Consider the following 22,632-nt stretch of genomic DNA (forward strand, 5'->3'; position numbering starts at 1 on the left):
AGGCAAAGAGAAAGGTTGTGCCAGAGAAGAAGTGTCTTGTTGAAACAAAAGCTTACCTGGAAAATGCATTGTTGTTTCCCTCTGTGCTTCTGAACACATAGCAGGGCCATTCCCTACTTTTGCCCCCCCGCACTCCCCCCACATCCCAGACATAGAGGCAATAATTACTTTCCCAATCTTAATAACCACAGAGACGATCTATATTTTTTTGGAAACGCAAGATCACATTCATTGGTGTCAGCGAACAAATTGCCAGCCAGGAATAAATGTCAAAGTAGATGGCTTCTGTCTCCTGGTTTCCAACTGCCAGGCATTAGCTCCCATGCCCTCGCTTTGAGCGAATAAACCCGGGACCGCTGCATTCAGTTGATGAGGAGTCTCAACTGTCCATAAGGAAGTCGGTGCCCGTCGTGCAAACTTGGCTCGAGTGCGGCCATCGGTAACCAATCGCGGTCAAAACCGCAGCGTCAAAGCTCATCCCCAGCCAGTACCACCACGTAACTCTGACGCGCATTGGGGGTGGCTGCCCCTAATGCCCCAAAACAGTATAAGTCAAACTCGCCAAGGAAGCTACTCACTACCTGCCTTTCTTAATGCACCAGTATTGCTGCGGGAATTACACCATCGCCCTCCATCTGGGCCGGGAGCTGATGAAAACAACAATTCCTAATAAATCCTATGCCCTCAGATTTTCTTTTTCCTTTGCTCCTTATCTTCATACACCTAAAATCCCAATGTCATCTTAGGTACATCCTACCCATTTTAGATCTGTGAACACTACCACAGGGAAAACCTTTTGCCATATGTTACCACAAATCTCTGCCTTGAGAGCCCCTGGTATCTGACTGCCAGGCCAGTGCCTCCCATAACCTTTGTATGGATCACTTCTGTTTCTGTTCTTGCGAGAACGGCCCACCTCTGGTATCTGACTGCTAGGCCAGTCACTCCCATAACAATGCCCCCACCAATTTTGGCCCAATATACTCAGCATACCTCCTTTCGGTGTCCCTTTAGCATGGTACAAAGCACCTGACGAGCTGCACCACACTGACATTCTAATGCAAGCTGCTATTGCTGCCTACCCTGCTCTTTGTCCTCACTAACAGGTGCACAAGGTTTTGACACCAGGTCCTACCGTTGACAGGCCAGTGCCGCATTGCACCGTGTTTATTCATTGCTGAAATTAATACACCATCTCACATGTCCCCACTGATACCAATTGTCTTTTGTAACATGCTTCTGGCGTGGAACCTGTGTTGCTCTGCATTGTCCTGCTTCCAAGACAAACTGGCTGCTTCTCAACTTAAATGCATCCCGTGAGCCCTGCAAGTCTTTAGCAGGTGCTCAACACCCCATTTTTCAAATGTGCCCGTTTGTTGTGAGGTGAAAAATGTATCGTAGCAAGATAACTAACCAGATCATGGCCCACTAAGTGGAGCATAACACAAGGTACATTGTATGGTTCCCAAGTGAGAAGCGCTCTCCTAGACCTGCAGTGATTTTAATCGATAACCGGCTTGTTGCTCCCTGATGCTTAACTCGCTGGGTTACCTCGCCAGTGTGCAGAAACACTGTCCCTGGGTGCGTACATGCAAGTCGGCCCTCTTGGACTTAGCCGGAGCCCCAGCCCAGGTGACACCAAGTCACTAGTAGTGGTATCCCAGCATAACAGGGTGACCAAAGGGCATCTCTTTTCTGCCAAAGTATTGTACATAGCACATATTCACCAATTTTTACCATCCCAACGTAGTCGGTACTCATTTGTCAACCTCAGAAAATTGAGGGGCTCTGTAGTCCATGCCAGGATATGAACCTGCGGCGTGCAGTTCCCAAACCCACATTGCTGCAGCGAGTGCTGAACCCACTGAGCTATCACAGATCTTCAACATGTTAGAGCTGACGTTGCAACCTTTCCGTTATTTAAAGACGCCCTGTGTTAGTGCACGTTTAATATTATTCCAATGGTATATTATAATATGCACCCGGCAATGGTCGCTAAGCCGATACAGACCTTGCTTACTAATATAAAGAACCCTCACTGACTTCATTAATACCGAGAAGTATTCTCCAAAATGGCCAACTGTTCCCTGATGTTCGATGCTCAATAAATGCTCTGCTAGCCACAGGTATGCAGGGGCGGACACTGGGCTGTTGTAGCTTAATGATCAGTAGCACACCGTGTTAAGCTGGTCTTTCACCTGTTGGGCCGTAAAATCCCTTTTCTGCTCAGATTGCACAGCAGGAGTGGGGGTAGTGCTGGACAATGCAAAAATATCCTATACGTGGCCCAAGCATCCTTGTATCCTGTACTATTGCCTATTGCAAGGCCCTTGACCAAACCAAGTCCCCGGTAACAACGTGTACTCCTTCCACCTCTGTATTCCTAACCTCGAGTAATAACCATATTCTAAAATTGCCATTGCCCTTAAACTATACTACAATCTTGCCTTGTATAAATAAACTGGTAAACCCGGGGTCCCTTTACCTTGTGGTAAGAGCATGCTGTTCACACCCCCACCTCTCTTGCAAAGATGCTGAACCTGTATACTCTGGGAGTGTCCCACCTTACCAGAATTCAATTCTTGGCACTTCTCCTGTGTTCATGGCCATACTCCTGAGATGAACCGAACCCCGGTCCTCCTTAGAAACAGATATCTCCGTTTCCTATGGCAGCACATAAACATAAGTCTGTTAGTATTGTCCCTGCAAGTATGCAAAACAATTCTCCCCAGTTGACCCAATTGGCGATGATGACTCCTCTGGTGTGTCAGTATTTTCCCTTTTCATTCTTTTTTGTTTTGTTTTCGGTCATACCACCCGACCAACTCATTTGATGGGGGGAGGGGGCGGCTCTAAATGGCAACCTTGTATTGCCAGCCTAAAGGTCTGGCGACCAATGACCGTAAAGTAAAACAAACCTATCCATTCCCACCCGCATTTATCAGCCAAATGGTATATATTCCTCTCCATTCGCTATGCAGGCTGTCCCTCTAGCGTCCCATGTGGGGGCTGGCCAGCCTCTGAATGTTCAGAATGCAGTCAATACCAGTAGTTATTGACTGAACTCTAAACATTCTGATTGGCTGAGAGGAAGTCAGTAACGATTTCCATGTGCTAATTTCGTTTGTCCCTTTCGTTGAAAGGGACAACACAAGACGGAACTTCCTATGTGATGCCAGTGTCCTTTGAGTTATGGAAGTATGTGCACTATTCTTATACACTGTCACCATTTGCACTAAAGGGTTTACTGCAAAAGTGCAACAAATGTTCCTTAACTTTATTGCGAAGTTTGTGATCGCTGTATCCAAGGTAACGGCATAGTTCAGTGTCTCTCGGGCGGCGTTGTGCAATTCTGGTTATAAAGCCAGCCATGTGACTGCGGTTCTGGGGCTCTGTTTATGCAATAGGAAAGTACAGGCTGATAAATACCAGATGTTTTTGGGAATGGAAGCAATTAAGCAGAACTCTGCTAACTTGGCATTCTGAAATGATTGTTGTTGATTGGTATTTGTTGCGCCATATTTTGGAAAATATCCCCATTGCAGATGTTGGGGTGCTGGGTGTGTTTATTAGATTGTCCGGTTTTTTATCTTTCTAAAAGTGACACTTCGCAGATTGACGTACTGCAGTTGTGTAGGTGCGTACAATTGCGCTATTGGTGTGTAGGCGGAGGTGGTGTGCCATGGCTACATACTGGGCCCCGCCTGCATGCATGCATGCATCTCGAGGGGACTTGAGTGAAGGAAAAATCATAGAACGTAGGAACATTTTCATATGGGGCTGTCAAATGCAGTGCGTTGCCCATACACCCTGTAAAGCCGAGCTGTCTATGAACGTTTACCGTTATTTGTTTTCTTTCCCCGCCCGAAAGGCAATTTCAGCCACATTTCTGGGCCGATATTGACGCTTTTTCTTTTTCGTTTTACCACAAACTGCAGGGAAGCCCCCCGCAGCCCTGGCTCGGCCCCTACCACTCTTTATATACCTTACCCCATGTTACCATCTATGCGGTTGTGGGGAAAAGGCAGCAAAAAATGCGGCAAAGATATTCCGCGGAATTGCCATTCGGCCAAAGTGGGTAATAGCAAACCTAGCATGCGGCAGGAGAGACTGCACATGGGGAAAACGGTATCCAGTTAAATAAAAGGAAAAATATTTTCGACCTGCCATTTTGTCGAAAATAAATTGGCAAAAAAAAATTCTGAATGTTTTTTTTTTTTGTATTTTTTTGTTTCACGAGTAAAAGGAAAGTGTGTTATATAGAAAAAAGAGGGGTTCGGGGGGAAACCCCATTTTAAAAATAAAAAATTCGTAATTTTTTTTCCCCACAATTTTTTACCAACAAAATGGCATTTCGAACAAATGGCATTCGAAAAAGTCACTAGGAACCGGGGAAAACAGATGCAGGAACTTTTTTTTTTTTTTTACAAGTATGTTGCACTCCATGCCGGGTCCCTGTAGGAAACTAAGAAAAGTAAAACGGATTAATCCGGTTTCACATATTGTTGCATTGCTTTTTCCCTAGTTAATTGTTTGTTCGAATTTTGAGTAACTTATGATAAAAAGCACCCTGTCAAGTTGTAGAAAAGAGACATGCTCCAAACGTTCCTCTTAAAATGAACAGTATAGTACAATGCTGGCACCTCAGTAAATCTACCATTATGACCTCGCATCATTGATTTTCATCAATATTCATATGTGGTTGTGCATGCCAAAAAGTGACTTAACATTGGTTTGTATTCTTTCTGCAGCCTGCGGGTCAGAAACCAAAGACCTCCACAGACCGGCACAGCCTGAGCCTGGATGACATCCGGCTGTACCAAAAAGACTTCCTGCAGATTGCAGGACTGTGCCAGGACACTGCGCAGAGTTACACCTTTGGCTGTGGGCACGAGCTGGACGAGGGAGGCCTCTACTGCAATGGCTGCCTGGCTCAGCAGTGCATGAAGATGCAGGAGCCGTTTCCTGTCAAAAAGGCGAGCAAGTACTTCTCCCTGGACCTGACTCACGATGACGTGCCGGAGTTTGTTGTGTAAAAAGAGCCACAATGTTTCACGGGCGCGTCAGGCCACTTGTGGCATGTAACACTTGGTTGAAAGAAAAGGCTCTTTCTGGGCGCCATGTTGCGTCTCCCACTCCTTCAGAGAAAGAATTTCAAGCAGTGTCAAGTCCTTGGACATAATCATCAGCAGAGAACTATGTTGTCATGGAGTTTACGAAAGATGCCATACACAGTTCCTTATTAGATGATAAAAGATACTCTGATATCTTATGGACATTTTCTTCTTAATTTGGAAAAGCACAATTTATTTAAAAAAAAAAAGATGGGTATCAATCATAATTATTTGGCCAACGTGCGTCTCCCCCTCTTTTAAAAGACTCTGGACATTCTTACGGGAGACTTGTAAAACCTTCTTTTTTTTTTTTTGTTTTTTAGCAGTCTGCGAGCTCCTGAAAACAAAATGGAACACTTTATTTTCGTGTTTTTCTAGCAAGCCAAAGAAATGTAAATATTGTATTTGTTATGTTACAGTTTAGACAGGAATCAAACAATCCCTTGTCAAAATAACATGTGTTGAGCAACTTGCGATCCAAGTTCTTCCAAAATGTATATTTGTTCATTTAGGAATAATGACTCCCTTCCGCAGATTGGCATGGAAATCGAATGCCACTCTGCAGCTGTCACGCGGGACCGCGGTGGACTTCCTGCTGCAAATGGATCTAATTTGCAACATTCTTGGTGGTTACAGTCAAAAAGCCAAGGAATAGCAAATTCGCTGTCTAGCCGCACGCCAAGTGGTGGTTCCAGCAAGTTCGGCTGGAATCTCATTGGCCGGACAATATGGCAAGCTTTTCCCTGCTGCAGATGATGTTGTATATGGTCTCAATGCTTTTGATTTAAAGTGTTAACTTGCGATTTTACAGGCTCGTTCAGTATCGCAGTACGCCATTGGGATCGCCTCCATTGGAAACCTCGCTCACCTGAATACAATAAGATCATTTTCTTCAGTCTCTGAAAGGCAATATCATTCGGATTAGTTATAGCGCAAGGATCGCTAAAAAGCCATCTGCTGTAAGAATAATGCGGAAAGCATATCTTGAACCAAAGTACGCTAAATATTGCATAGCTGCCTCCCACCGCCCTACTTGTATCATTGTGTATAGTTTGTCAAATTTTTTAAAATATATTTCACAGCATATTTGCCAGCATTTGACCGTGCTTTAAGTTTACACATCAAGACAATCATTGTTATATCTTCTGTTACTGTGGCTGATTGTCTTTCCAGCTGCAAGTTGTGTACACGCTTCCACACTGTTTGAATGTTCATTTGTATGTGGAAGCGCCCGACCATGATACCGCACTCCATATCTTTGGCTCGGTCATTCCACGGATACTGTTTTAAAGGGAAACTCAAGTAACACAGCGGATTGAATAGTCGCAGTATCTTACCCATATTTAAGTAACATATAGCATATCTAATTATCTTTTTGTTTTGTTGCCAGTGAATAACATATTCTTTAGATTTTGAATGCCTTTTCTAAATGTACATTTTCATTAATGGGTTAGTATTCTACTTCCATAGTTTTATCATATTTTGATATATAGTACCCTTTTCTAACTGGACTTTTTTTCTAAGAAATATAGTATTCTTTTATACTTAAGATCTTCAGTAATATTTTTATATAAAGTGAGATTTTTTTAATAACAATAAAGGAAAGGTGTAGGTGTAATGCCACCCGATCAGTGTTATTGCAGTACAGGGAGAAACAGTGTTATCACACAATTGTTGAATATTGAACATGTAGTAGAGCGTTATACCTTCTGTTTCTAGACACATCTGTACAAACACATATATTGATGGCTATGCATATGTGCAGCTAGCTCTCTGTATTCTCCATAGGACATAACCATCAAAATATTGAAACAACCACTCGCCAATAAGATATTTTGAGGTTACGCGATTACATAACTCTACTGGCATAAAACGAGTCTTGTGCCAAAATGTATTCTGGGGGTAGAATTCCAGGGTACGTCCGACATGCTCTGTGGAAAGGCATTGTGGACTGGCAGCTCAGTCGCCATGCTGGCGTGCAATATTAACAGCTGAGTTTCTGTGTTAATGTTTCATTCCTTTTTTTTAGGGGCGTATGCCATTCGCTTTCCAGTAGCCTTCCGCACACTTATAGCAAAACGACTTGTTATCGGCTCGGTCGCCTTACGTTTATACATGACAAAATTAACTCCATTGGTGCATGGTATTTATTTGTTTAATCTCCAGGGAAAAATGCAATGGGTGCTTAATATTTTTTAAGCATTGCTTTCTGCAATCTAAAGCAAGATGGTACTGACATACTTAATGCATTTTTGATTGCTAAATGTTTGCTATCGTCTTCTGTCATATAACTGTGCTTTATTTTCCATTCAGAATCCTAAATATCTGCCATTTAGGGTAAGAAAAAGTTGCTAAGTTAAAACTTGTGTTTAATGTTTGCAAATGCTGATATCTGTAATCAGGGTTGATGTTACACGAATTTGCAAAACTGTCGAGCGCAATGCTGGTATTTATTATACATGGGTTGGAAAGAGATAGCTGGTCGGCGCAACACATGGTGTTAACTTCATCTGTTGAGTTACACGGATAAGTTTAGAGAAATGAGCTTCGTGCCTGCACAAACTCTTTATGTTCCTTTCTGTGAAAGGATGGCATTTGCATGATACGAAAGAAAGCGTATAAAGCATAACAGAATTATTTTGTAACCGTGGATTTTGTGTGCCTTTCGTGGTACAGCTAAAGTTCCTACAATAAAGTAACAATTGTTTCATTGTTATTTGTCCTCTTGATGTGTGCGTATTGTGTGTGTTATTTGTCCTGTGTGTGCAGGCGTGTGTGTGTTGGGGGGTTGGTTTAATTTCAGGATCACCTTAAATTAAACCTTGTCAAGAACTTAAAGAAGAAAGATCACACCACAGCAGATAGAATATCACTGCACTGGCTCAGGGTAGAAGAGCGTATCAAGTTCAAGGCCCTCTGCTTGGTGCACAAGTGTTTCTATGGCTCTGCGCCGGTCTATTTGAAAAAGAGCCTAGTGCCCTATATACCGAGGAGAAGTCTACGCTCGGAGGGAAAATGTCTGCTGTCAGTCCCCAATTTCAAGCTGAAATCTGGTTTGGGCAGATCATTCTTGGTGATGGCCCCCAAATTATGGAACAGTTTGCCCGAAGGGTTGAGGTCAGAGATAAACCACCTTACCTTCAGGAAGCACCTGAAGACATACCTCTTCAGATGAAGAGCCTGGGGAAAGTATTATTTCGGGGTCTCGGACAGGCCCAGTGTCTGTTATTTTATGTCTGTCTGGTGTTGTTGTAGTATTGTAAGTGCAAGCGCCCTGATGCCTACGGGCTACCGGCGCTATACAAACTAAAATACATACATACATACATACCTTCAGTGCACCAGTTACGCAGATCTCTCCTACAGAAGTATGTAACAAATTAACTGATCATCATGCTTAGTTCATGCTTACTCTCACGCGTTGGAAAGCTTCCCCCCCCCCACCACCACCACCACCACCACCTCCTCCTGGCTTGGACTCACTGTCTCTACCGGCAAATGTAGCCAGTGGCCCTGGAAACACATTGATAGAGAGTACAATTAGAAAAAACATACTTGACAGAAAAAATTGTCAAATGAATAGTTAATCGTCTGTTACAAAAAAAAGTCATTAAAACACCTTTAATTGAGGGTACATTATGGGTAAAAAAAATAGACTAGATTCCAAGATGGTCGCCGCTCTGTGAGGGTGCGCACTCCCGCGCTCCATCCGGGCTGGAGGAATAAGGTGACATAAGCAGCTCAAAAGGGAGAAGGGGCATACGAGCTGGAGGAGAGGTGCAGGGGCACAGTGCAGTGGGGGGAAGAGCAGCGAAGAAAATGCAACAGGCACCCAGCCGGAGGACATAGAACGCGGCGGAGACGCGGCGATGAGAGATTAGGGAAGGGCAATGCAGGAACCGCAGCGGGAGTCTACCCCGGCCGGTACATAATGCAGCAGAACCACGGTGGGGGAGACCATAATGGAGAGACAGCAGAGCAAAGACAGGGAAGCCCAGCACCGTTATAAAGCAGCAATCAAGCAGACAACCAGCTATTAGCCTTGAATCGACCGACGCCATGCAGAAAGTAAGACACAGGTTGAGGAGGAGTCCAGCACGAGAGACTAGAGGATATAGACGGCGGCACGGCAAAGGCAGCAAGCAGGCTGTGGGAAGCACACACCAAAGACATTGAATACGGAACAATACTTACGGGGCATGGCGCCAAGATAAGGGGTTCTAGACCAGCCAGAAAGGAAGTAATACGGGATAAAAAAGTAACTGAACATTAGAACAGTGTGGGGCCAGCGAACAAGGACCATACATGGACAAAAGAGCACGATCACGCCAGATCTCAATGGACACACCCAACCTTATAACGTGGTCTGTCAGAGGAGAAGCAACAAAGCAGAACACAATCCTCGGGCCCAATGAAACGCACCCAGCATGGCCTCAACAAGAGGGTGAAAGAGGGCTCCACGAACAGGAGCAAGCAACCCTGCGGTAGCAAATATCCGAGGACAGTAGTACTGAGGTTGGTGAGATATCGGATGTGTTTATTGAGGGAAGAGACCACATACGAGTCAACAAATAACACTGACACCCTGGCAAAGAGATAAACTGCACGGGGGGGGATAACTTGGAATTGGGCCTTCTCGCTCCCATAGGGAGGCGCAACACCGAAAGTGCACAAATCAACGGTGACAGTGACAGCCCAAGAACACCCCTGCAGGAGTCAAAGGCGCATCGAGAGCACTAGGGGGACAGCTAGAGCGGTGCTGGAGGCAGCAACAGCTGGAAGAGAAACAAGTGGCAGAATCAATAGAGGGTGCAGAGAAGAGCCGAAAGACTGTGTAAGAGTCCACAATGACACTAAACAAGGAATACATTACAAGACTGCATGAGAGGATTGGAGAAAAAAAACTCTGGAATCTTTCCAGGAACAATTTGGAAGATGAAAGAGGAACTCAAGATGTCACTTCAAGAGGTGAGAAAGGAGATTACCGAGTTGGGAAACCGAGTCGATGTAACGGAAGACAGTTTACCGGAGATGACGGAAAAAAATTAAACAGAATTGCATACTTCTCAAACAAGTGGCCAGAGCAACGCACAACCTGGAAATCCAGGCAGATGACCTTGAGAACAGATCCCGCAGGTCTAACACTAGGGTCAAAGGCCTGGTAGAGACAATTATGGATAAGGACCTAAAAGATGCAATGCAGCAATGCCTCAGCAATCTCTTGACCGGTACACAACCAGAGCATATATCAATTGACCGAGTGCATAGAGTGGGGCTTAAGAAAAGGGACCCATGGGTAAGACACCGGGACATTTTAATAGCCCTAACCTCCTACACCATGACGGAAGAGATACTCAGGGCAGCGAGAACGCATCAGGTGGTATAAATCAATGGGACACAAGTTCATCTATGCCAAGACCTGGTGCTATCCACATTACATAAAAGGAGAATGATGCAACCGGTCACTAGGGCACTCATTGCAAAACATATTGCCTACAAATGGACATTCCCTTTTGGCCTATTGTTCACTTGGGAGGGCAAACAACAGAGGATGTACATGTGTGAGGAAGGTCTGGCGTTGTTACAGATAGAAGAAGATGAAGACTGCGCAGATCAGGGTGGATAGCTCAGCGGCACCGTGCGCGTCTTGGAAGCAAGTCGACACGAAGCAACAACAGGTTCGATCCACGGGTCCGCGCTTAGAAAGCTCTGGGTGTTTAAGCGCGTTATAAATACGTAACTAAGACAAAAAAAAAACACAATTACGCAACTAAGAAAAACAAACAATTCCTGTAACAGCGCCTCGATGCCTGCGGGCTGTGTGAGCGCTTTATAAATGTAAAATAAAAAAAAAACATAAACAGTGACTACCAAAATGTGGGAATGGTCGATGAGCAGCAAAAAGAGAAGAGGAAAAGTAGTCAAATTAACAGGCCTCCTCAGGAAATAAAGATTGGGGGGAGGGGAATGATCGAATGTAGAATACACTGTCTGGTTGATGGTGTGGAAGGACTGGGGGGTGGGGAGGCAGGAGGAGAGAATGATGAAATAAAGAGCGGGGGAGAACCAGCCCGGACGGGGTAGGAGCCGGGGGCACCTTGGAATCCAAATCAAGGTATGGGAATATCCTGGCGTAGTGAAAACCCAGGGACGCATAGGGCACAACGCCCCGGAGCCGTTTCCGGGGAGGCTCGAGAGAGTCTTGACCAGAAGGGAAATAAAGGTGAGGGGGGTGTTGGGGAATGGGAGAGGGTGTAGGGGGGAGTGGCGGGAAACGTGGGAGTTCAATCGGGGGAGCAAGGTGGTTTGGTCCGGTGTGCAGAAGAAGATCGGATAAAGACTGGTGGAAAAGGGTGAGCAGAAATACGGATGAAATTAGATGTATTGGATATGGCTGAGTTGAACATTGTAACCTTGAACGTACAGGGTTTAAACTTGACGGCGAAGTGTCTCTCCATAATAGGGAGACTGAGTGACCTTCAAGCATCAATAGTGTTTTTACAAGAGACGCATCTACTTGCCTTAGACGAACGGAGCATGACGCATAAAGCATTCCCCGGACAGTATTATGCGTCGGGTGGGAAAAAGACAAAGGTGGTGGCGATACTGTTGTTTGAAATTGCAAAAAACAATCGCTGTACAAAGACGTGGAAGGTAGATACTTAGTACTTAAAGGTACACTTGAGGGCCAATTATACACATTTGTTTCGATATATGCCCCCAAGGAGAAACGGGGAGATATTACTCAAGTTGGGAGGTTGGTGTGAAGGGCAGATAGTGATTGGCGGGGACTTTAATTGTATAATGGACTCCGCCCTAGACAAAACCCTGCCTGCCACTGCTATGGATGGGAAAAACAGGCAAGCATTGGGAATTCTTTTTAAGGATCTATGAGTAATGGAGACATAGATGTTCTTTCATGAACGGGACAGAGAATGCACACACTATTTGGCGGTACACAAAGGTTACTCAAGAATTGGCATGATCCTAGTCTCTGCCACACACCGGTATGCAAGGTACATATAGGAGTGAAATATCTCTCTGACCACACACCAGTGATATTCCAAATTGAGACGGCAAATCGAAGGGTGAAAACACCCAAATATTCTAGGCTGAACGAAATGATATTGAGGGACTTAGCCCAGCGAGAACACATGGAGAAGACGATAAATAATTAGCCTAAGGACAATGACAATGGGGCAACGGAGTGGAGAATAATATGGGGTGCGGGAAGGTGGTGGTCCGGGGGGAATTTATATCACAGGCCACAGCAAACGCGAGGGAAAGAGGGCATATAACAAAAAATCTAGAGACAGAACTTAAAGAAGTGGAAGTGCAACACAAAGCTAGGCAAACGCAAAAATTGTTGAGAATCCTCCGGAAATCTAGAGCCCAATTAGAAGCACACATGGCAGATTGCACAGCAGAGGCGTTATTACGGGTCAAACAGACATACTACACTCAGGGTGGGAAAGCCAACAGATTTCTGGCTGCTAAACTAAGAAAACAAAGGACCCGCAGTTACATCGCCCAATTGAAAAATGAACAAGGGGAACTATGTGTAACAGAAGAGGGGAAATTAGAGATAATGGTGAAATTTCATGAAGGGTTATTGAAGCAGTAAGGCTCGAACCTACATGTAAACTGTATCAAAACTACAATTACCACAAATAACAAGTGAGGATAGAAACACATTGCAAGGTCCCATAATGGCTCAAGAAATTAATGACGCAATAACGTCCCTGCCTTGCAATAAGACACTAAGCCCGGATGGTTTAGGGAATGGTTACTATAAAACCTTTCGGACCCACCTATTCGGCCCATTAACAAAGTTCTTTAGTCACATAAGGGAGAAGGGGAGGATCACTGATGACATGCGGAGGTCCATCACAGTCCTAATACATAAACGGGGAAAAGACCCTACAGACTGTGCCAGTTACCGGCCCATATCCCTGCTTAACAGCGACGTGAAAAGTTATGCTAAAGTGTACTACCTGGGATTATTCACGAGCATCATGCCGGCTTTAAAGTAGGAAGACATACACAGGATAATATAAGGCGGGCTGTAGACGTATTAGACCTGGGGACCAGGACGGGACAGAGGTTCTCCATAGCGGCACTAGCCGCACAACAAGCTTTTGATAGCCTAGACTGGGAATATCTGCGGGTGGTTCTAGAAAGGTTTGGTTGTGCACCCCAATTCATTAGGCTGGTTCTGGGGAACTGTCAAATACCAACAACAAACTTTGTGGTCAAAGGGCAAACCTCAGCACCGATTAGAATATTTAGAGACACATGCTTCTCTTGGCCCTCTTCCTGCTCCTACCTGCAAGGCAAAAAACCTCGGGGTCATCTTCGACTCCACACTCTCCTTCTCTCCTCACATATCCGACGTCTCTAATGTAAGTGACTCCAATCAAGCAATCCCACTAAGTCAGTGCCTTGTCTGGGATGCCCAAGGGAAGCCCTTATTTATGTATTTTTATGGCAAGTATAATCTGGATGATGAACCCTTGTATAACACCCCTCTCTTAGAATCCCCCTTGACCCCACTGAGCCAAGAAGTAGGCTTGTTTTGCAAATTTAAAGGGTTTATTTGAAAAATTAAACTATATATATATATATATCACTTATATAAATAAATTGATAATGGATAGCACACTTGTGAATATGAGCAGTAGTCAGCAATAGGTAATCTGACACTAGCACACTTCTTTACAATCAATGAGGAGTGGGTATAGGATGGATAAGGCAGCGAAAATACTTTTATGGTTTCAAGGGAAAAGCAATGAGGAATAAAATGCAGTACAGAAATAACTTGATATGATTTAGCAAAAAATAATATAATCACTTTTTCTCTGTCAATTCACCCCCCCCCTTTGCCATGTAAGAAATGGAAGGAGAGCACACAGTCTTCAAGAATCCCAACAAAATGCAATACGAAATGCAGTTCCCCCCTAGCAAGCTTAGAGAAAAACAGGTATGATTTTAAATCACAGGCCCAAAATGCTTTGAATGTGATGGCAATGAAGTGAGAAATGTGCTAAAAATGCTTTTAATTCCCTCTAGAGGTTCAGGGTGGGTGATATCTAGTTTATATTAGTTCAGGCTCACTTTAGCAATGCTCTAGGAGTAACTAGCAGGTTAAAACGAATTTAAGCAAAGGAAAGCAAGGAGCTGCTGATTTTTACACGTGGCTGAAATTGTGCAAAATGTCAAATCGCGGCAAATTTTATCGCGTGCGTCGAGCGTAATTACGGAGGCCCTATAAGGAGTAGCAAGTCGGTTCTAGGTTCATTGGAAGGCCTAGAATCTTAGCTTTAAAATAAAAGTTAAATTCCGCTCCTAGCACAAACGGTTCCGGAGATACGGCCGATTTAGTCAAGGTAGTTTTTCGGATTTGAAATTTTAAAGCTCAGAATGACAGATGACAGTTTTCAGTTTTAAAGATGACAGAATGACATGATTCTAGGAGGCAGTACTAATAGGCTAAAATAGTTTGGATTAGATTATTTTAAACTAAGAGATTGGTTTTGGCACAGTGAGTACTCACACTATATTTTTGAAATAAGCCGTCAAGGTCTGGTCAGGTTGGACGGGACTTCCGGCGGGTGGTTCTGAAGTCCCGGCTATCTGGGTCAGCTCTGCTGTCTGGGTCTGTCAAGCACCGGTTCTGCTCACAAAGGTCTGGTTTGTGGTTCTTTCTGGTTCCGGGTACAGCACTGCTTTCTGGATACTGCTACAGGTTCTCGCAAAAGTTCTTGCCAAAAAATTCAAACAGCTCGCCTGTTGAATAGTTTGGTTGGTTTTGAGGCCTGCTGAAGAGGATTCAGCTTGTGGATTCAGGCCTCTCTGCTACAGATTCTGGAGATAATTTCTGCTACAGGTTCTGGAGATTGATGGATTTGAAGTCTGGATCTCTGGATGTGAAGTCTGAAGTCTCCCGGCAAAGCGTCCCGCAAGAAAGTGGAAAGTGAATGTCCTGCCTTTCTTTCAGTGGTCCTTTTTATGTCTTTAGAAAGTGGGTGTGTGCGTTGGTCATAACTAAACCTGCCCCTCTCACTTATCATTGGCCAATTCCTCCTCTCTCCCTTGATTGGGGGAAGGAAATGTGAGTCAGAGTGATGCTGTAGGTTTTATGGTCTGAGGATCCTCCCCTGGTCAATTTGCCCACAAATCTATATTTGATTCAAATACATATTTCCCAGATACACAAGTGGTTGACATTACATGTACATATTACAGATGAATTAAGACAGGTCTCTGTTCAAGCCCCATGTTCCTGCGAGCTGGGATTCAGAAATGACAACATTTTGCGCTTTTCGGTCGGTTTACCAATATCGGACATTTACCAAAAATTACACAAATGTGCGCAAGGAGTATGGAAATTAATTGATGAAGTGTCAGATTTTGAACATGCAGACATTTGCAGTAAGACCCTGCTTTCCGCTAGCAACCCCCCAGAATACACCACAGGGTCCTAACACCTCTTAAAACGTGCACAGAAAAATCACAAAAATAATATTATTTATATAATTTTGACCAGTCTGTACTATGAGTTATCTATCTTTTTAAAATTATGCCCTGGTCAAAAAGGGGTGTGGCTTACCACATCACATGGTGGAATAACTGGTTTATCCACTTCCCCCAAGCTCAGTTTGCTAGCAGAGGCACTGCCCCTCCCAGTTTCTCCCAAGAGGAAGCCATTTTACGACCCCCCCCAATATAACATTTGCCTGAGTCCAGGACAGGGCTTTGTTCAACTTCCTGCAGTCCCCAGGTGCTCCTCCCCTAACCCAATCGGAGAGGTGTCATCTCCTTTTGGCAGGGGCAGCAGGATGCAGCTAGGCCTGGGAAGAGTGGCTGAGCAGGTTTCTCCTGTCGGGGGTAGTTGTCAGGCAGAATTCAACTAAATGTCACTTTAGTTCCCAGTTTTCTACATTCAAATCCAACTTACATGCAGCTATTTTTTTATATATACATTAAATAATTACTTCCTTCAAGTCATTTCAGAATATAGTTTTACATTGTATCCACCTCTTAGCAAGTCTTTCCTTGGCCTGGTTTGGGTTCATCTGTTCAGTTTTACACAACAGTCTGGTGGTTTTAAAACTCTGGCTTTCTGATAGTGGTGAGCACCGGTATTGCATCCATTTTTGACATTAAGAAAATGATTCCCCACAGTTCTGGGTTGCTTTTGGCAATCAGCATTGCCATTCCCAATGGTTTCAGGCTACTGTGTGTGTAGCCCAATGGTGGTTTTAGGCAGTGCCCTCCTGTGCTCACAACATAGGCAGAAATGGGTGGCAGCCTATTCTTCATGTTTTCCCTGTGCACTCTCTGGGGAGTTCTGGCCATCATGATGTTTTCAATGCCAGTAACGCACAGTTTTATGGTAGGGCTTGGATGCATGGGTAAAAACATCCCACAAGCCCCCCTCTTGCAATGGCCATTCTGATCTTTCACTGATGGAACTCGCAAGATCTGGGATGTTCGCCTCATCTTCTTCCAATTACGTAGATGGCACAGTTCAGCATCTTTTCCTCCACCCAGTTTGATCGATCGGTTCTCCTCGCCGGTCCTGATGGGAATATTGGGCGGTACCCCGGGCCCCTCGGGTCTTTGCTCCCGGTCCATGGGTCGTTCTCCTTGGCCAGTCTCCATGGTTTCATCTCTCCTAGGATGATAAAGCAAAGCGGCAATACACATTCCTAGACATTCTTCCACCACTATTAATGGTGTGGCGAACATATACATTTTATAAATCAGAAGATATGAACATATACATTTTCTTTTTTAAATTAGGAGACAAGAACATATATATTCAAGAATCACAGAATTTCATATGCTATATGTGGAATATTTTAGGGTTGGAACTGAATTACTCTGCAGCGGCCCCCTTTGGGATTCCAGTGGATTCCTCCAGTTGTTGCAGAGTGTGCCTGGGATGGCAACACTTCAGCTGATTAATATGGACCCACTTATCTTCCCCTTCGGCCAAATTACCTTTGGGGATGTGGATTTTGTAGGCAACAGGGGAGATCTTGTCTATATTTTCAAAGGGTCCCTTCCATGTAGGCAAACATTTTCGCTGTTTGGCCTGGTTCCTTTGGAAATTGTCTCCCACATCATATTCCTTCCTGGTGGTTTTCAAATCATAGTGCGTTTTCATACTCCCAGCTGATCTTTCTAGATTCCGCTGAGCATAGGCAAAAGCATGTTGGAGGTGTTTCCTTACATTCTCCACATACTCATGAGTTGTGGAGGCATTTATCAACATTTGCTCTTGGGTTCTGTAGAGCAAATGCTGGGGAAGCACCATCTTGCGTCCAGTCATCAACTCAAATGGTGACATTTTAGTTGCAGATGAAGGGGTAGATCGGATGGCCATTAGGACCAGAGGTAGTCAGATATCCCAACTTGGCCCAGAATCTGCCACAAACTTTTTTAATATGCTCACAATGGTTCGGTTGTTTCTCTCCACTGCTCCAGAAGAAGCTGGCCTGTAAGCAATATGTAGCTTCCTTTTGACCCCCAGTATCTCCCACATCTTTGTCATTACTTCACTGGTGAAGTGGCTACCCCTGTCTGACTCAATCCTTTGAGGTAGACCAAAACGGGAAAAGATGTGGTTAATCATCAGGGCAGCTGCTGTTTCTGCCTTGCAGTTTGGGGCCGGGAGACATTCCACCCACTTGGTAAACAAGCATGTAACGGTCCACATGTACTTGTTTCCTCTAGACGAGCGAATTACAGGGCCTACAAAGTCGATTTGCAAATCTGACCATGGCAGTGTCATCCCCCTCTTTTGGAGAGGTGCACGGTGTGTGAGGGATGATGGCTGAAATTGTGCACACACAAGACACCCCTTCAAGTATTGGTTGAGGTCCTGCCCCATGTGTGGCCAGTATGCAACCTCTCTTAAGATTTCAAGTGTTGTATGAAACCACCTATGACCGGCCGTGGCCGCATCATGGGCGTGACTTACCATCAGGCTTCGGAATGAGGTAGGAACCACCCACTGATCATGGCCAGCTTGGGATTTCCTTACCAACAAACCGTCTTGGATTCGGAACATTTTTGGACATTTCATCAACACTCTTAGGTCCTCTTTCCAATGTAATCGGTATCCGTCAGGGGAAAGTTCTCAGGGTCCTCAATGTGTTGGTAAAACTTACCAATTATTGGATCCCCCTTGTGAGCTGTAATCAAATCAGCATCAGGGGTCTCCTTACTCCATTGTGCAGTTGAAAGATCATTGTGAGCATTTGTCTGGGACCTAGTGATAGCAGTGACCTGGATTTCCCCCAACAGGTACTCTATTTCTATTAGATCCCCTTGGGTGGCCCTGGTTTTGGCCAGCTGATCAGCTAAGTCATTTCCAGTTTTGTCTGGTCCCTCTACTTTGGAATGACCCTTGATCTTTTTCCAGTAGACGGCCATCCCACTCGATGTGACCAGATCATCAATATTTTGGATTAACTTCCCATGTTTCAGGGGTTTGTTATTAGCACATAACATGCCTCTGGTTTTCCAATTAACCAGGTGCTCCACGAACCCGTTCCGTACATAATCCGAATCTGTGATTATGACCAGTTTGTGGAGTTGATGTTGGACAGCAGTGAGGATGGCCTGATGCACAGCCATCAACTCCGCCACCTGACTACTTCGGGGACCAATTTTGTATCCAGCAGAGGGTTCTGGGGACTCATTCACCCATGCGTTCCCTACGCCGGCCACAAGTTCTTTCTCCCCGTTGTTGTCAACATAGTAAGAGCATCCATCCACATAGACAGTGGGCATTACCTCACACTTGTCTTCTTCAAAGACTTTGTGTGAGGAATTAAGGTATGCCTCCATGTTGTCCTTGATTTTTAGACTTTCGTCCTCGAGACAGTTTTCTCTGGCACAATCATGCAAGTCAGCCAGACCTTGCGCGAGGGGACTCTTCTTGTTTTGGCCATATCTGACCTCCACAGGAAAGCCTTGCATTGAATTTGGGAATTACTCACATTTCCGGCCCGTATTCTGTCACTTTGGAGATATTGCAGAGGCTGGTGTGGAGTCTCCACGATGATGTGTTCCCCCTGGATAAACAGGCGGTAATTCTTCAATGCCCACACCGTTGCCAGGAGTGCCTTCTCACAATCGTTGAATTTTTCCTCCACAGAGGATAAAGTTTTGCTCGAATAGGAGATTACTTTATTGACCTTGTCATGCTTTTGGTATAATACTGCCGTCAAGCACGTATTAGAGAACCCTGTCTCCAGGAAGAACTCCTTGTTTCTGACAGGGTAAGCTAGGCAAGGCGCTTATGAGAGGCTTCTTTTGAGTTGTCTTACTGCCTCGGATTGTTCTGGACCCCATTCCCACTTGACCCCCCCTTCAAGAGATGAATCAGGGGTCTGCTGATCTCTGCGTAGCCCTCAATGAACTTTCTGCTGTAATTAGTCAGTCCAAGAAGGCTCCTTAGTTCCCGCAGAGTGGTGGGGTCTTTCAGTTTCTGAAGTGATTCCACTTTCTTTTCCTGGGGACAGAGACCCTGAGGAGTAATCTCATGCCCTAAGAAATTAACACGGGTTCTACACCACTGTGCTTTCTGAAAGGAAAGTTTTGCTCCGGCGGCCCTCAACTGTGTCAGAACATAACGGATCTCCGCTATGTGTTCCTCCACAGATGAACTTTTGATGAGGACATCATCTACATAAGCCAGGTTACCCCTCGCACCCAGGTCGGGCATGGCCTTATGTAGGAAAATGTTGAATTCATTGCCGGAGTTGAGGTATCCGAAGGGAGTCCGGGTCCATGTGTACTGCTGGCCCCCAAAGGTAAAAGCCAGTTTGTATTGGTCCTCCCTACTGACAGGCACGGTCCAGTATCCATTGGTCAGGTCTATTGCTGTGAATACCTGTGACCCCTGAATCTGGGGCAGCCCTTGGTCAATGTAGGGCAGAGGCCATCGGGAAGTATGGACCCATATGTTGAGCTCCCTAAGGTCAGCACAGAGTCTCCACTGGCCGTTTGGCTTCAATATTCCCAGCACCGGATTATTGAAGGTGCTGTGTACTGGACGGATTATTCCCTGGGACTCAAGGTTCTTAATTATTTCAGTAAGGGATTCCATCGATGCGAGAGGCAAACGATATTGCTTCACAAACACTGGAGTCATTCCAGGGTCAGTGGGAATTGTTGTGGTGTGGATGTCGGTGCGACCACAGTCATATGAGTCTACCGCAAAGAGATCTTGGAAATCCAAGAAAACTTGTTTCAACTTTTGCTTCTGTTCCAGAGTCACGCAGGCATCAGCTAGGTTGACTGTCTCTTCCACCATCTGCCTGAAGCCTGGAAAGCCTTCTGGTTTGGCTATCTCAGCAGCCTCCTCCAGCTGGGTGGAGAAGTCCCTGGTCAGAGTGCTGATTTGGACTGGAGGCTTCAGGTGGGAAAGGCAGCCCTCATGGACCTGGAAAATCACCTCATCCCTCCTGAAGTCACAAGTCACATTTTCCTTACCATAAGGGCAAGAAGTGTACACCAGGAAGGTCCCCCCCCATGCCGAGTGAAAATCCTGTCTGGTGATGTATTGTCCTCACTGTCACTGTCAAAACAGTCCTTGGGGATTGGTCCAAACAGTTCATTTCCTAAATCAATGGAGAAATGTCGGTCATCAACCGCCATCCCAATGATGGTGCCTGCGGCTAGAGTAATACTCTGTAAGTCGCTGTTATCCACCTCTATTGGAATGGTGTCATGTTCTATGTTGACTAATGGTGTTGGGTTTACCCCTAACCCTTGTTGTTGGAGAGAAGCATTTAGATGAATATAAGCATCAGGGTTTTTCAATTTTTGTCCTCTTAACTTTCACTTCCAGGGAGAATTGTCGGGTTTTTTCTGGGATGGTGACTTCCTCTTTAATCTGAATTTCAACTGCATAAGGTAGCAATTGAGCTGACCTAAATGCTTTTTCTGAATCATCAAAGCCCATGGGATTCTCCGCTAATCGGGACCAAGCTTTGAAGTTTATTAGGTCCAAACTAATGGCGAAGCGATTGAGAATGTCACTGCCTAAGTAAAAGGCGGCAGTGAAGTCTCGCACGACCCAACAATTATGGACTATGCTCTTGTTGCCAATGGAGATTTTGAGCATACACCTGCTTGGCAGGAGATGTTTCGAATTGGGTGCTTCCAGGTCCATTTCCCATTTGTCTATCAGTTTGAATGTGGGAATGGCTGGATCTTTTGGGAGTTGGCGGAACATGGCTTCGCTGATGAAGCTCTTAACATTGTTCACACACACTCGAGCGAGAACAGAGTCCTTCCCATCATTTAACTGAACAGGGATGAACAACTGATCTCCAATTTGCTGAATATCAGCCAGGCTCTGAGCTGATTTCACATTTTTCTGGACTATAGGAGTGGATGTGTCTGATTGTGGATTGGTAAAGAATTTCAGAGTGTTTCCTTCCAGTGTGGAATACCACCTTAAACTGGAAGGAAGGTTGACTTTCAGAAATAGAGAGGACCCCCCATCACCAGTCTGTTGCCCTACTGCTATTACTGTCACGTCTGGAATTTGGTTGTTCTGGAAGTGAAATACTACTTGGTCAGATTTTTGTTCAACCATGTGGCAGGTGCCGTTTAAACTAACATGGTTGACACTCTGTTTTAATTTTATTGGTCGGCTAGTCTGGGTCCAGAGGACCTTGTTCACGTAATCTATTAGGGGTGACAACCTTCTCAGGAGGTCATTCCCTAGTAAACAAGGGGTGCCCTCTGGAGTCACTACTATGACCGGGTGTTTCACCTTGTGTCGCCCAATTTTGATGTCCAAATCTGCAGTCCCCTCGACAGGAATTTCCTTCCCGTCAAAGTTCTGGAGTTGTCCAGGAAGAGAGGTGAGAGGAATACGGTAATTCTCCCCCCTTCCTGCATTTAGTTCATCAAAGGCCCTTTTGGACAGAAGGGTAGCTTGGGATACAGTGTCCACCAGTGCCAAAATTGTACCCTGCCCCTGTACTTGTACTGGGGCATAGTATCTTCCCTCCTTCTCCTCAAGGGGGCACAGATAATGCACATTTTTGGACAACTGTTGGGCTAATTTTCTGGTTTTGGACATTGCTAGCGAAGAGATTTGGGCAGAATTCTGTGGAGAGCCTGGGGAATCTGAAAGAAAAAGTTGTACTGGAGATCAAACCCATTGTGGGTTCCCCTGGTTCCGGTTCTGGGCCGCCCCTCCCTTTTTGGAGGCAGTCATCAGGATGGGTTTGATCCATGGGATTTTGGTATTGTTGGTTCTGGGATAGAATGATGGGCGGCGACAGCTCAATCCCTACATCTACCCAGTTTGTTGATTCGGTTATAGGTTCCCCTGGTTCCGGTTCTGGGCCGCCCCTGCCTTTTTGGAGGCACTCACCAGGATGGGTTTGAACCAGGGAAGTTTGGTTTTGTTGGTTCTGGGATAGGATGATGGACGGCGACAGCTCAATCCCCACATCTACCCAGTCTGGATTGGAATCTCTTG

At 45.1% G+C, this 22,632-nt stretch overlaps 1 protein-coding gene across 4 annotated transcripts in view; it reads left to right on the forward strand.

The window, feature by feature from the left end:
* FRMD6 (FERM domain containing 6) overlaps positions 1 to 7,830 on the forward strand; it is a 312,237-nt gene extending 304,407 nt beyond the window's left edge. For all 4 annotated transcript variants that reach the window (XM_069637464.1, XM_069637466.1, XM_069637465.1 and 1 more), the window contains one exon: positions 4,752 to 7,830. In XM_069637464.1, coding sequence (XP_069493565.1) covers positions 4,752 to 5,036 — 285 coding nt within the window. In that variant the 3' untranslated portion in view covers positions 5,037 to 7,830. The remainder of the gene's footprint in view (positions 1 to 4,751) is intronic.
* The last annotated feature ends 14,802 nt before the right edge of the window (positions 7,831 to 22,632 follow it).

The sequence above is a fragment of the Ambystoma mexicanum genome, chromosome 14, assembly GCF_040938575.1.
Source record: "Ambystoma mexicanum isolate Mex_15411 chromosome 14, UKY_AmexF1_1, whole genome shotgun sequence".
In the NCBI taxonomy this organism is placed as follows: Eukaryota; Metazoa; Chordata; class Amphibia; order Caudata; family Ambystomatidae; genus Ambystoma; species Ambystoma mexicanum.